Source organism: Diadema setosum, chromosome 3, assembly GCF_964275005.1.
Source record: "Diadema setosum chromosome 3, eeDiaSeto1, whole genome shotgun sequence".
NCBI classification, from domain to species: domain Eukaryota; kingdom Metazoa; phylum Echinodermata; class Echinoidea; order Diadematoida; family Diadematidae; genus Diadema; species Diadema setosum.
Genome location: NC_092687.1, coordinates 10,398,542 through 10,415,320, shown reverse-complemented (window position 1 = coordinate 10,415,320; position 16,779 = coordinate 10,398,542). Strand labels below are relative to the sequence as shown.

Genomic DNA, 16,779 nt, shown 5'->3' with positions numbered 1-16,779 from the left:
GTTGAGGGCGCTATTTCCGATGGCTCGATATCTAGATTTATTTTGAATGTAATTTCCCATTTGTAACCAAACTCTTGTTTACTTTTCTCTCCTAAAATTAGCAAATTTTACGAAAACATGGCATTTATGGCAGCCATTTTGAAAAATGGCTGCCATGGACGTTGAGGGCGCTATTTACGATGGCCAAATATCTAGATTTAATCTGAACGTGATTGTCAACCTGTGTACGAAATTTGGTGCTTTTATCACAAAATGCACAATTGTTCGGCTATGCCGCTCCACTAGTATAAATTCCACTACAATACCACTTGCTTGCGAGTTCACCTGTGTAGAATCTACGCATGCCTTTTTCTTTTATTGTGGTTCCTTGAGCCCCAACTCATGCTTTCTTATGGAGAGGCTGCCATTTCATCATCCTGGTTCATTGCACTTTGCTACAAATTTTGAAAACATTCTTATTCCTCATCCCAATCACTATAAATTCTTAAACTCTGTAGAAGTTTGAGGTCTACTCAGTACAACTAATTTATAGTTGTTTAATAATGTACAAGTCTGAAAATCATCCCGAGGTATCCTTTAATGGGCCAAATGTGGATTGAAATGGTTTCTAAATTCAAATTTCTGTCAAAAATAACTTGTAATATGTATTTCACGAAAAAAAAAGGAATACATAAAATCAATGTAATATAAAAACTATTCCGATTCAGACCACGAACCAAAATCTGTTGAAGTACAGGTACAAAAAGTGAGGCATAACATTTTTTTACCTAACGCTACATGTAGATGTACATACCAGGTTTAATTCTTCTGTGACTTTATACCCACGAATCGTTGAATGTTTAGCTCTCAGACTTTGCCTTCGAAACAATCATTTCCAGTATTTTTATCACTGCAATCACACCCATGATTTTACATAGACAGAAAGATCTGTCTGTCCGGAGGAGTCTTTTATTTATTTATTTATAATTTATTTATTATTATTATTATTTTTTTTTTGACGTTATCGCTCTCCTCCGTATAGGAGGGGATCCGTGAAGCCAGACGCAGTCTCCGCGGAACATATCCCCAACGACCAGATACAGACCGATCTTTCGGTCGACCATTTACACTGCCAATCCAATTTTAAAGGTGTGCCTCATACTCAAAGTTGCTTGCGTCAAGGATAAACTGTACCATATAGACCCTATTTATATATGGCACCGAGTAAAGTTTGTGACGGGTCAAGTTTGTGACGGGTTCATATCCGCCCGCTGGTTTCGCCACCAACGCGACGCTTCGCAGTCTATACCTACCGGGGAGCGTCGGCGTTGGCCAAAGTTGCGGCGATGGAGGAGAGGCAGTAGCCGTAGAGCAGGAGCCCCACCAGCATCGCGCCCAGAGCGATGGCGCGGCCGACGGTCGTGTGGGCGCTGATGTCCCCGTAGCCCGTGGATGTCATGGTGGCCGCTGCCCAGTAGAGCGAGATGATGTACTCGTGCCACGGTACCGGCTTCTCCATCTGGTCCGACATGCTGTCTGCCGACGACGTCGTCGATGTACCCTGGTCGCTGATGAGCGAGCGAAGGACATGTTGACAGGAGGGGAAGATGGGGGAAACACGCGTAGAGGGGAAAACAAATTAGAGGTCCACTTTCGCCGTAACTGTGCGATTCACTTCCAGGTACGCACTGAATTAAGATAACACAACATTGATATCGCCCTCTACGTTACCTTAAAGAAATTTCCACTCCGATTCCGCAAGCGGTAAAAGAACTTGGTCCATCAATAAGTTACAGTATACACTTTTAGGTGATTTGGTATACAGTTGCCAGTTTACATTCAGCATGCTCGTCCACAGAGTGGGGATTTTTTTTTTCTCAATTCAACCAAAGTAAAATGAAATCAAAATGGATGATGATAATGATAATCAATGCACAGAATTCGTGGAGAGGGAATTTAAACAAAAACTCTGATGATTTTGCTTCATCGCAGATAGGGAGAAAGAGAGAGAGAAAAAAAAAAGATGTTTGAGCAGGTAGTGATGTCTGAAAGTAAAAGCCAGAAAGAATTCGTGTTGAAGCAAAGCAGTGCATTACGGGTTTTAGTATTAAATGACGTGTGAGTGTGTCAAATACTACACTGTCTTGTGTATTCAAACGTTGGCAATAATCTATTTTAAAACCCTAGTTTATCCATCCACTGTTTAAGCGGATGAATAAAAGTAACATTTAAACACGGTACCTTATCAGACCGCTTTTAATATTGAAGGTGGAAGTCTATCCCGACATTGGAATGGCAAAACCAAAGTAACTAGTAATATGATACTAATTAGTACAACAAAAATAACAAGATGGGACAAACAATTTACAAGACCACTACGACACCAACATACACAACATCTTCAATATTTAAAGATACAACATCTTCAATATTTAAAGATACATAGTGAATATGGATTTCTAGACAGACCACAATATTATGATATGAATTATGACAATAGATATTCTAAAGAATATACAACTGTACTTTTCCTCTAAAGAGTATATCATACAAATATAATATGTTTTCTCTGGACACCTGCTATAATAATATGGAGGTATGGATATACATATCTATAGATATATACGACGGAACCTATCGTCACACACGGGAATTTATAAGAGAGGGAAATTGTTCAAAATCCCGGGGAGTTATTTCATATACCATGTATACGCAGAATCAATGGGTTTGGAATTTGATATTGAGGATGACATGCCAAAATTTTGAAAGCCTAACTTGTTCCACTTCGAGATCGATCGAGGATTTAGAAGTGTAATGATATCTGTATCCACGGCGTTGATAGAATACCTTACCCCTTTACATTTAAAATCCTGAATCCACAAAAAGTGAATTGTCAATTTTAATCGTCCATTATGTCAGGAAAGGGGGGGGGAGGGTAATGTCATTTTCTTCCTCTTCTTTACTTTCTTTCCGGAATACTCTAATATTATTACTCTCATTTTTTTCCTTTGTAAGTAGGAGTTATTCTTTTGAATCTTGAAGGTTGTTTGTGTTAGTCCCTTATATCTAACGCTGAATAAATCGGTATACATTTTACCCATGCGTAATGTAAGTACGCATAAAAACGTGTTTTTGTTTTTGATTTTGTTTTTACTTTTTGCCAAATATATACAACGAATACAACATGTAAATCATTTTAAATGTCACAAAGGTCGGTCATTTAAATCTGCTTTAATATATAGCCGAACTAACGGGGAGAACGGAAATAATGATATACGAACACATACGACGATTGTACTTACCATTGACTATCATTCAAACAGAATACAATTACCTATTCAACAGAGTCTGAATGAATTTTCATGGGAAGACTATTAAAAGCGCAAGTCATCGCAACAGAAACACTATCTAGTTAGTGGAGCGGCTAGGGAAAAAGACTACGAAGCTCGCCGAATCACGTTCATTACACGTTTCTGTAAGAGCATGTAAAGTGTAATATCACATGAGTCCAATGCACGACTTTCAAAAAACTATTAGAAACTGCTACCTCTGAGCAATTGCCGCCAATGCATTCTATCTACAATTATGTATGAAGCTTGAGCTAAAAAAATAAAAAAAACATTCAACAACGACAAAAAATGTGATCCCTATGTTTTAGACACGAAGACAAGATGCCATTTCAATCCATCGAGCCTGAATGAAAAATGCATTAATCTATTATTACAATCAAACAAAACTTTCGACAGCTAATCAATGACAGCAAACGATCCAACGTGATGTACTGCCGCGTAAAAGTGTGAATAGCTGTGCATGAGATGAAATATCGACACAATACACGAAACTAATTCAGTGGGACTACAGGATACCGCTCGTATCGGCTTGTCAACGGCTGTAAACCGTTCTTTGCTGTAATTGGCAGTTTGTACGTACTACGTCAGAGCAGTAAGGTGCAATAGTCCGACAGATGTGCACTACATTGTGTTACAAGAGCGAAAATACTACCCGTGCGTAATGGAGAAAATGACATGAAATGCAAAATGTCCGAAACGCTTTGTATCTTTCGTAAACAGATATTGTTACACTGTATATTGACTGCCCTTGAGTAGGGGGCATACATAACGAAATATTGCCCTCGTCAGGACGCAATGGCGCTCATCTTTAATTTGCATGTGCAATGTGATCCAACCGGTGGTATTATACACTCTGATTTGCATTTCATGACCAGTCAATATCTATTTATATTTCCCCTGCAAGAATAAGACAAACAGCCGACAGCATTCACGGTGGTTCAGTAAATTCTGAAGCCTCCCCTTCGCTTCTCTTAAAGAAACATTTTATCGCCTTCTTGCATTGACATGCCATTTCGTAATTCACTATACCATTTAATCGTTATTTTGCACGCGTCATGAAGTACAGAATCACCACAGACTTTATAGTAAAGGGTGGTATAGATTAGGTTGAGATGAAGCTTCAGTTTTTTAACTCTTTTTGTGTGAGATAATGCGAAATGTTTCAAAACAATATGAAAGAGCATGAAATTCTGAGAGGGAATCTTTGTTTGTTTGTTTGTTTGTTTTTTCTAAGAAAATTGGCTTTTAAATGGCGGTGATATCCAAAACAGAAGGATCATAGAAGGTGGGACCCACTTTTTGTTAGGATCGTTTTGTTTTACTTTGTTTTTCGATATCTCGACCATTCCAAAACCAATTTCCATCAAATAAACTTTGAATTCCTCTTGGAATCACATTCTCCTTTTTAGTGGACCTCTCAGTTCTCTTTTCTTTTCTCTCCTCAAAATATAACTTTGTATTTTCCCGTATGTATACATGATTCATCTCTATTAGTTTGTTGTATATCGTTAATCCTTCGCACTTTGTACTGTATACATGCTTATGATGGATTTTCTGATTTACCTCGTGTTATGTTTTGTTGGAAAGAAAATGAGAATGAAATAAATGAATTGAATTGAATTGAATTGAACATTCCTTTAAGTGATTTCTAAGTACATGTATCTCGCAAAGAGTTAAAAGCTGAATCTTCACCTCGACCAATACTATCCCAGCCATTTATTTAGAGAACTACTCATATGCGCGTTGCGATCAATGTGATTATCCCAGATAAGATTATCCGAGGTAGCCTATTTATACGTTTATCCAATTAGCAGACGGCAGGCTATGGCAAAGATTGATTCAAAGTGTCCGTTTAAAGCTCCCACACGAGGTGTTAATCGGAGAAAGAGAGGATAATGGAAAATGCACTATCACTTCATGTCCGCAGCCTTTAATTTCCATGCATGGAAGATGCAATCGATCAAAACTCGAGGCCAGATGAATTCAACACGATGCTATGAACAAGCACTCAGTTTCTCGTCAAAGTAGCGTGTTGGTGACACGAAGCCTCTACACACCTGCGCACGAGCGCGCACGCACACACATGCGAGCGCGCACACACACATACACATCCACTTTTTCCACAACAGCGGATCACAGTAAAACTCTTCAACTCACTGCCTATCAGGTGTACGACACGATCCCCGCGTATTGTTATTGCTTAAAAACATCAAAATATCCTGTCAAATGAAAAAATGCCGCCATTTTTAATGCCAATTACAAAGCTAAAAATTCAATACTTGTAAGGTAGTTGATGTATGTGTGCGGAATGTGATTTTTTATGTTTCCGCCGGTTGACACGTAAAAATACAAGGATAGTTACAACACGATACGTTTTTTTTTTTTTTTTTTTTTTTTTTTAACTGCTTAGGCCTACCCGTCTAAGTTTGTCTCAGCGCTTGTAATCAACATAAAGATAAAGTTGCCCCGCCATGAAAAAAAAAAGACATGTTGATACGTCGATGCCTATATAAGATTTGATTGATGTAGATGTGAGCGTGTATCTGAGTGTGTACGTGCGAGATGTTTTACAATGGTTGTTTCTATCCCTAACTCATATTTTTGAAGTATTTTAAAGCACTAATGCTGGGTTTTTGTTTCATCTTTAAATGGTAAATTATGCCTTTAACCTCGTCTCGACTAAGTCCTCTTTCTAAAATATCATCTTCTTCTCATTTTTCTCCTACTCTTCTTAAGTGTATGAAAATGTATTTTGCATTTTTGTTGGTAATTTAAGCGGATCAAAGTGGGGCCTTCCTACATGTACTATAGGCCTACACCTCCCAGTTTCTCAGAATGTCATACTACAAAAATATCAATAATAATTTCTTCGTCGTTACCTAAGTTTGAATCAAAAGTTGGTCAAGCCAATGAGAACAGAGGTCGAAAGAGAAATTTTGCAGTCTAAATACCCCGCCTCACACACAAAAAAACAACAACAAACAAACAACCAAACAAAACCAGACTTATAAAATGGGAAAATCACATAATAAAAAAACAAACAAACATGAATTTGAAACCCCGTCAGATATATTACTCTTTTCGATATTGATGATTTGACAAGTGGTTTAGGTCGCTGATATGCGAGAGCTAATTCGGCTTGCTGCTTTTGTTTACTTGTTTGTTTGTTGTTTACTCTTGTTAACAAAGATCGCATCAACGTATACTTTACAACGAGTGGCAAAAAAAAAAGAAGCAGAAAAGAAGTATTGGAATGTTGTGTTCTACTCATGAGTACCTAGTCATCACTAACGGAGGATGAACGTAGCTTACATTGGATACATCTTTAGTAGATGTTAACGTGTTTTGACGGTAGAGGTCCCCGCACGCAGCCCGATAAGACTGCTACAAAGTTTTATAAAACGACAGTTAGATAAGAAGTTTGTGTATAATGAAGACTCCAATATTCCATGGCGGATCTACGGAAGGGGGTTACCCCCCCCCCCCCCCCCCACACACACACACCTCATTGAGATCTTTTTTTGTGTGTGTTTTGTTTTTGGGATTTAACACCCTTCCCCCCTTTTTTTCCCCCTCGGCTTGCTTGCTTGCCAGCTGACTTTGGGGGATCAGCGGCAGCAAAAAATGACTTTTTTTTTTTTTTTTTTTTTTTTTTTGCTGCTTTTCATGATCCTTTGTCATTGGTCAACTCCCCCTCCCCCCTTTAGCAATAAGTTAGATCCGCTCCTGTATTATTATTTTAATATCTTAATATATCTTAATTCTATATATTCTATATATACTATATATATTCTATATCTTAATTATCTTAGTTATTATTATTAATTCTGTCTCATTTTCCTTGAAAGTGAATGAAAGTACATTCGTTGAAACGAATTCGTTTGAATGAATCAATGAAATCAATTGAAAAATAAACTTTTGATATGGTTACATCGGTTTGTTATATTGTCTGTTATTGTTGTTGTTTTGTTCTAGCCACTCTGCTCCGTTTGAAGCCAGGAGACATATTTCATATACTACGCTCAAAAGAAAACCTACGTCGCCATTTTAATCATTAATTTCTTGATTTTGATTTTGCTTCACTGCAGTTCCCTTTCTTGTACAACGTCTTCGGATCAAGCGATGTTTCCAAATTAAGTTTAATATTACACAAAAATTAGCAAAAAAAAAAAAAAACCAGATGTGACCACACACACATACACACGCGTACATGATAACACACGCACACATTATATGATACATACATATGCACGATCACACATGTGCACACACGCACACACACACACACAAGCACAAAAACACATACATGTGCACTGCATAGTTACACACTCACGCACTGCATCCGCGGTCTATATACAAGCAATGCAAATTGTGTAGCTGGAAAACAAACAAACAAACAAACACACAAGACGAACAAACACAGAATGCATATTCTATTCACACCTACAACCCTAAGAAATAACCAAAGATTTGTGGGGATCTCTGTAGTGTCATCGGTGATCCATTACAATTGGAATGACTTTTGACACCGGTTTCAAACCACTGAAGCATATCAAAAACACGAAGAAGAAACTATGTTTTGATTTTACCTTTTTTTTTCTAACTTGATTCGACCCGAAACGTTCTCGACGGAATCTATGCGACGCATTTGCTGACAGATAAAAAGACTATGTCTCATTTTTTTTTCCCTTTAGATCGCATATAAGATACTTTTCCCTGAAAAACAAAGCAAACAACTAGACACACACAGTTTCCTACTCTCTGGTTTAGATAATAGATTCAACAAAGAACTATATTTAAAGCCTGTACATGTCATGGAACATGACTGCTCGACTACCAATCGGAGGATCCTTGGCCAGGACGTTTTTACACGCAATGTCCCTCTTGACCAAGGTATATAAATAGGTACCTGGCAACGCTATAGGGTATTTAATAATTGCAGGACCATCTGGTAGATCAGTGTTAATACTGGAGAGGTGACCCTTGTAAAGAAGATCTTATTATGACTTTATTATCATATCATGACTACCATACTTCTCGTTCACCAAGAAACGAAGTTAGCATTACTGGTAGCGCTCTTTATTATTCTGGTGGTCGTAATTCCTGCGAGGAAAATTCAAGAGAAAAAGAAGAAGGCGAAAGGCGTTCTTACAAGCCTCGGTGCTTATCAAGCTCGTGAAATCAGCTGGAATGCAGATGATTAGAACAGCTACATTACTCACACGTCCACTACGAAAGGCAAGAGCATGCTCCACGGGTTGAGCGGGGCAGTCACAAAGATAATCAAGACGAGGCATAGATAACACAGCCCAATCCAAAGAAAGAAATGTTTGAAAGCTGATACGATTCAAGCGTCATGCGGTGAAAAAAAAAAGAGAAATAAAATAAATAAAAAAGAACTCGCCTCAAATTCGATCGATATTTTGCGCTTTCATCTCACAAAACGAAAGTTTGCTTGAATGGTGCAAATACCGAGTCAGTCCGTCGAATACAAGTTACGCGTTTAACGTGCTCCGTTCTCTGACATACACGACGTCCTCCGAAATTGTCATCATTCGGTAAAGAAAGGCTCTCGATAACTTTGGAAACAGATACAGTGTACTTCTGGCCGACTAATCTGTTTCTTTTAATTACAACAATGTTACAATATTGTTTAATCGGAGCAAGGGTGTTGTGAAAAATGATACTTTGTATTATGATTTTTTTTTTTTGAAGTGAAAAGCATTTTTTTTTTCGTTCGATATTTCATTTTAGCAACGATCAAATTGAGGCAAGCGTGAGTTTTTGAAATCAGCTGAAGATGCTATGGCTTGAACTAAAGAAAAAAAAGCGTCTAAAATAGAGTAAAAAAGAAAAGAAAATTAAAGAAAAGTGACTAGATAATAATGAATATAGTGTTCGAGAAAGACAAAGAGAAAAGATCAACCATTCTTTGATGCTAACCTTGAAGATCCTTTACTGATAAATATAAAATTTGCATCCTCCAATTTGCTCATGTCCACATGGCAGCTGGAATAGGTCGGATACCGAATAGTGGGGTATAGGAAGAGTTCGGAGGGGGGAAGGAGGAGGAGGAGGAGGGTAGGAGGGAAGGGGTTGGAGAAGGATACAGAAGTTTGGTAGAAAAGACACGTTAAGTGCAAGAAAGATTCATCATAGCGTGTAAAGGACGAGGATAAGACACGTCCAAGGGGTGGAAAAAAGTGTTCGTCACGCAGCACAGAGAGAAGTGTGGTGTCCATTTCGTTAGTTAGTGGGGTAACACAAAGACGGAGTGGGGAAGGGGTGTTGGTAGAAGTCGTTCGTCGGGGAAGCGGTGTAAAGAAGACAATTGGGAGAGAAAGCGAGGAGAAACGGTTGTATTAAATCGGTTAACATGGCAGGATTTCATTTCATTTTCAAACACACACACAATGTTACATTTGTTACGTACGATGTTAATTGTGGTGAATACATTCACGCGATACATTGATTATACGCAAGGGGTGGGAGTGGGGGTAAGCGGATGGGTGCGAACTCCGCTTGGCTAGAGAACAGGTGGTGGTGATGGTGGTGGTGGTAGGGGTGGGGATAATGTGCTCATACAGACACAGCGTGGTGAGGGGGGTGGAAGGATGTGACCGGTTTGGGTTTGAGGGGTGGCAAGCGCATGGTTGCGGGCGTATGGGCGTGAATTGGAAAGCTTCCTTTTTTTTGCGTGTGTGTTTTATAAAGAGTTTGAAATAAGGAAACAATGGGGGGAAAAACCTAGTTCATGTAGCAGCATGAACAGAGCACATCTAGATGGCACCTAGAGGGTCCCGTTGGATCCCATAGAATGGTGAATACAAGAGCGTTGAAGGGTGGTAGCCCCAATTTCTCGGACTCTCCTGAGGTACTGAATTCAATTCCTATACATCTTTGTCATTGGACGACGTTTTGCATCAGAAAATACGGATGTTTAAGGTTGAAAGTAACCTCTCGGCGCCCCTTAGAAAGAAACAGAAAGTTGGAGACATATGGCCAGGAATAGCATTTCCTGTCACTGGGGGCGCCATCCAGTGAGTATCATTGAAATACGATGGGCGGGCTTTACAGCACACGTTCTCATTCAAGCGAACTCTAGGACTGGAAGTCTTTAATAAAGGCCGCCGCACACTATACGACTCACGACTATACAACTGACAGACTTTGGATCCGAAATAAATCGCAATAGCCTGAGAATAAACACGCTTGTTTATTTCAGATCCAAAGTCAGTCAGTGGTGTAGTCGTGATTCGATTAGTGTGCGGCGGGCTTTAAACTTTCTGCTTTCGACCTCCAGTATTAAAGGGCTACCACCTTTTCATACATGACGGTGATTCTGAATGTGTAACTAGATAAACCTCAGTCTACCAGAGACATGTATAATATCTACTCTAAAAGTCCAATGCTACGAAAATGCTTCAGTCTACCCGATGGTGGAAAGCAAACGTGTGTACTATAAATCTGACTAATGAAATCAAACGAAATTACCACTCCAGAGCATAAATAACTAGTGATGTAGGGAAGAAGTGTGCATATATGATAAAAGAGATAATTGTATGTTTCGATACAAAATGTTGAGATAGCAACTGAAAACAAAGATTGTAGAAAAATTGAAAAGACGAATACTATAATCTACATGTTGCTGAAAGTTTAAGATGATCAATATTGTGTCAGATAAGGTTTTGACGCCAACTTAGGAAATGAAAAACAAACATAACGTTTGTAGAGAGAAAATAAGTAAATTCCAGATAAGATGTTGATAGCTGATGGCATGATAAATTACGTAACGAAATAAGATATGCGAATGAATGGATGAATAGGTGGAAAATGTCAAAAAAAAATCAAGATAAAAACCCAAATGTTAACGTGTACGAACTCCCAAGTAATAATAATTCAAATGATTGAAACAAGGGAGCGCTTAAAACAGAATATTGCAACATTGATCACTGCGTTTTGAAAACAAAAAATCTACATATGCTTTTAAAATTGCTTGTCAAAATGCTTGTGAAAATAAATATGAATTCGAATAATTATTCTATCCCAGATATCCGTAAACAGAGTTTGCTCTATGAGTGATTTAAGGGGAAAACCTTCCAAATGATATATTTGTATTTTTGAAGAAAAAAAAATCACACCGATTTAGTGAGAAAAAAGACATCTTATGTCATTTTTGATTGAACAAAAACGTCACACGTGCGATTAAATCCTATCCCTTTATCCAATTTCACACCAAAAGAACTGTTTGTTTGTTGTTGTTTTTTTTTACTTGTCCAAGTGTAGCATGAGTACTTAATCTGTTAATCATAAACTCATGAACGAATTTCGATCTCAAAATGTTCTTAATTTTTTCAATAAGCATTGAATGATGTCAAGAGACTCAACACTTTTGAAGCAGACATAATATACACAACGCCAACAAGGGAGCACTGACAGCAAACACGTGTACGACCACCGTTTCCGGTGTTGGTGTTTAACATTAAATGCACTGTGGGACGGGTATCACAAGTCTACAGAACTCCAATGGAGGAGAGAAAAAGAAAACAACAACACGTGTTCATGGGAGAGCGAAAGAATGACTACGTGTATACACAGGTGTCATAAAACACAGAACACGGAAGCCGAGAGCACGACTTTCTTCACGACATTACGACACTACACATGAGTTCTCGGGGTTGCAACAGAGCGCGCACGATGACCACGACTACGGTGACGATGGCGATGACGATTTGAATGACGTGATCATGAGGAACATGATAGCGAACATGGAGACGTAGGAACACCAAATGGCCAAGAACTACGGGTACAAAATGTGATTGAACACAAAAGAACGAAAACTCGACCTGCCTAAACGACATGATTCTCATATCTCTACAATGGTGATGTAGGCTAATAATGGACACTAGAAAGATGTCAAAAGATGAATTTCTTTCTTTAAGTATGAAGAAAAAATATCATGGTAGGAAATAAATCGATGGAGACAATTGATTTATAAAAGATCCAAATATTTTCTCTCTCTGCCCGGCTTGTAAAGCATAATATTATGCTCTCTTTATGTGTGTGTATATGTGTGTGTGGCCAGACTCCATTAATGTGTATTCATTTACTTTCGTTACATCACATGATTTTTAAACTTCGTAAATACCCAATGTGGACACGTTTTCTTGACAACGTTCTGTATGTATTTTTTTTTCCAACAGATTTTCATACCTACGAAGAAAGATGGACCATGATTTTAACGTATTGTAAATGATATGTCAGTCAAACGTGAAAATGTACAAACAAAGTGATACACATGGGATCTAAATTTCAGCGTTGTGCTGATCACAACATATAAATGTGTTTGTGAACCATGCCTTATCTTCTTCTTCTTCATAAATGAGGCTAAACAATTTTACGAAGTTAAAGCGTGGGATTTACAAAAGACAAAAAGAAAGAGAGAGAGAGAGAGAAAGAAATCTAACAGGAGAAATTGCGGAACTAAGTAGGTAAGACAAGACGGGATGGAGTAGAAATGTAGAAATGACTCTTGCACATGTAGTAACATTCAAAGCGTTACTTGAGCCACGAATTCACACTGAAAGCAATTGAATGACATGGCGTGGGGGATGTGAATGACGCCAAAAACAACACGAAATGGAATAAACTTCAATTCAAAAAGGACATTGGCGTAGATAAAATGGATCACACAGTATACATGTAGTCATAAGAAAATAATTATAAATTCTGAATTATTTCGTTACAAGTGAAGGTGAAACGATTTCGTATTGTCTTAATATCCACACTCAATTTTGATGAATAACTTCGATGGAAACATAAAAAAAAGACACCCCATTAACGAGTATTGATGTGAAGTTATAATTGAGAGATTAACAGGAGAAAAAGAGAACTCAAATAGAAATTGATATCATGCAAGAGATTGAATAATTTCACACGTGTCAAGGTTAAAAAGGCTTACATTTCCCACCGTACATTTGGTTGAAATTTGTCCGAATAGTTTTATTGGCGAAATAAAAGCGATAGATGATGAGTTGTACAATTTATTTCGACTAGTGAAAATAAAAAAAGTTGTGTCTTTTGCAGTTGCACTGTGCATAATACAGTTATTATAAAGAAAGTACGACAATTCTTAACTGCCTAGGCAAGCAAAAAAAGGAAAGATAAGTTATCGACATGGCACCTACTCTAAATTGCTAAAATTCTGATGCTACAACAAATGCACAAAAATACGGTTCGCATGTTTGTAGAAAAAAAAAAAAACTGCGTAAAACCTGTAAGGGAATAAAACGAGTTATTCACCGAGACATGAATTTTGACAGAATTTGATTCTTCAAAGGTGTTACATAATAAGTAACTCCTTGCTTAAACATAATTAAAGATAGTGTAACATAGCTTCGTCTTTTATCGCTTGTATGAAGCCCAATGGATGTAACATATACAAAAAACACTCATAGAGCGGTTGTTGAAAGAATAATCGAAAGCTAATTTGCTTTGTAAATTCAAATGTGAGTAATCATTTACTTTGTGCGCATTGATTCAACGCTCCAAGTAACGTAGCTTCTTTTTTTTTTTCTTTTTTTTACGCGAGATTATTCTTCACACTGGTCATAGTCATGAAAAAATATTTCATATTCAATCGATTTTCTAAGCTTTCCAGAAACTTTGAAATGATAATGTACATGATTTCATGAACAATCAGATAAATACAATTCATTAAAAAAAAAGGATGGGGGGAAATTTATTCTCATACACGATGTCTCTCTCACAAGACTAGAAAGTAATAAAAATAATCACTCATGCGAAAGCGAAAGAAAACATGACGTTTTCATATCTGATACATTAATTGCTGCAACAAAAGACATGTTGGAGTGTATTTTGATATTTTACAAAATGCAATATTGTTGAAACAACTGGCACTTCCCTTTAGTTAAAGCAAAGACAGAAAGAGAGAGAAAGAGAGAGAGAGAGAGAGAGAGTAGGCGAGAAGAGAGAGATAACATAAAGAGATATAACGAGAGATATATTTTGTAGAGAGGAGATAAAGACAGCAGACAGACAGAGACAGAAAGATATACGAAAAACTTTTAACGTAGATGTCTCAGCAAAAACGCTCCTCTGGTTTTTAGCTACTGAATTGTTATTGGTTATACTGCTATATTCAGTTATTAGCTCCTATGGGTTATAACTACTGAAAGAACAGGAATGAACACTACCACAAAAAAAAAAGGGGGGGGGGACAAACCGAGGAATTCGCCCCCAAACTTACTTGCCGCTGGGACACGCTACCAGGTACCACAAACACGCACTCCAGTGCGATAGAAGGGCGATGTAGATGACGAACTTGAAGATGCGAATGGTGCCGATGTTGACGTCGAGATTCTGCTCGAGGTTCTTGAAGTAGTTCGGGACCTTCACACATTTCACACATCCATTAAAAAAACGGATTGATGCATATCAACTTCATCACTTTTGAGAGTCGTTATTTTAAGTGCTCCAGATTTATAGAATGCCGTAGAAAGATAATTTGATGCTGATGTAGGCCAGTACCTACCATTCCATGGTGAATTGAAATGTATGATTTTATGACACTATGAGCATATTGCATTGACCTTCACTAATTTGGCAGGACTATGAGAGAAAACGAATCCCAACGTAACAGCACATCTATTATTCTGTCAACGAACATTCCGAGTCAGACTGATACAAATCGTGAAAGCCCTTGAACTTTGCATTTGATACAGAAACAGAAATATACAGGCAGACAGAACAGAAACCACGATGGATCGCCTCATATTGAATCAGCTTACTGTAAGCAAGACGAAATATCAAACAGGCACAGAATATTTTTCAGGTAGTTCTATATTCAGTGTTAAATAGCACAGTATAACACCAACAGTTTGTAATGCGACTGAACAACGTACAATACGTGCATGATATGACATGGATTTCTAGTTTCTTTGATACAAGTTGATTGTTTGTCTTCCATTGTGCACGTTGTGAAAAAAAAATACATACAACAGATAATGAATGTCTTACCCGCCAGCATTTGATGAGTCGGTTGAGGGCCAGAAGGTAGAGTGCGTGCGTGCGCTCTGGCCCGCCCTCGTTAAGCAGGCAGAAGAGATCGAGCGGGAGGATGGCGAGCACGTCCGACACGAAGCCCCAGCTGCGCACGTAATGGTCCCGGATGTAGTGGAAGTCCTTGAACGTGCCTGCAGCCGATTCCAGTCGGATCAGGGTCAAAATATTAATTCAAATCAAATCACGTCAGGTGAATGTGTGATAGGGGCAGTGTAGAGTTACTCGAAATAAAGATATTGAAACAGGAACAAAACAAAGAAATATTTCTAAAAGGAAAGAAAGAAAAATGATAAGGATGAAACAAACAAGGAAAGGTTGAACTGGAGATAACTGGGCAAGAACGGAAACGAACAAATCACATCCTATCAATCACTGCGCATCATTAATCATGTTTGGACGCAGAAGCTTTCTAAACCTCTATTGCCAGTGTCCCAGAAGAGACTGACACTCAAAGGTGAAAATATACAGAGAAAGAGAAAGAGAGCAAGGCAGATGGATAGGGAGAGAGAGGGATGGAAAATATAGATAGACAGATAGAAAGATAGATAGATAGATAGATAGATAGATAGATAAGTAGATAGATAGATAGACAAACAGATGTATAGATAACTTAGATAGATAGACAAGTAGATAGATAGGTAAACAGATGTATAGATAACTTATGCTACAAAGGTAGATAGATAGGTAGGCAGATATATGTAAATATATTGTAGATAGATGCAAGCATAGAGAGAGAGAGAAAGAGAGAGAGAGAGAGAGCAAGACATGTAGAATAATAATAGAGATATAGCATGAGAGCTAAAGTCAGATACAAAGAAAGGTTAAGATAGACAAGATGACAAAGAGGTAGGGGAAAAATAGATGAACAGCTATCTACATTGAAGCTACATAGATGGATAATAGATTTATGACTGAGAGAGAGAAAAAGAGAGAAAGGGGGGGGGAGAGGGAGAGGAAACATGAGTTTCACACACTGGTGGAGGGTTTGAAATGTGTCGGCTCTCACCGTTGGGTGTGGTGACAGCAGTGCGGAGGCGGACGATGATGTCGATGACGAGGATGAAGTCCATGAGGTACATCAGAGTGAGTAGGACGAGGTTCTCCTTCGCGTTTTCGTCGTTCTTGTTCTGGTTCGCTGCAGGACACGACACCACAAGATTTGTTTATAATGATGATGATGATGATGATGACGATTATCGTTATTATTATCATCATTATTATCACCATTATTATTATCATCATCACGATTATCATCATCATCACCATTATCATTTAAGGTATACTAGGAGCTTTGTCGACTAGGGTCTAGGGCAATTACCCCCTGGGCAATTACCCCGGACCCTTCCCCTCACCCTAACCCTATCCC

General features: G+C 38.2%; 1 protein-coding gene across 1 annotated transcript in view; it reads right to left on the bottom strand.

The window, feature by feature from the left end:
* Positions 1-16,779, bottom strand: part of LOC140246537 (uncharacterized) — a 102,805-nt gene that overhangs the window by 45,333 nt on the left and 40,693 nt on the right. The window contains exons 13-16 of the mRNA XM_072325880.1: positions 16,420-16,548; positions 15,369-15,544; positions 14,599-14,741; positions 1,293-1,547 (exon numbers count right to left, since the gene is read on the bottom strand). Coding sequence (XP_072181981.1) covers positions 1,293-1,547; positions 14,599-14,741; positions 15,369-15,544; positions 16,420-16,548 — 703 coding nt within the window. The remainder of the gene's footprint in view (positions 1-1,292; positions 1,548-14,598; positions 14,742-15,368; positions 15,545-16,419; positions 16,549-16,779) is intronic.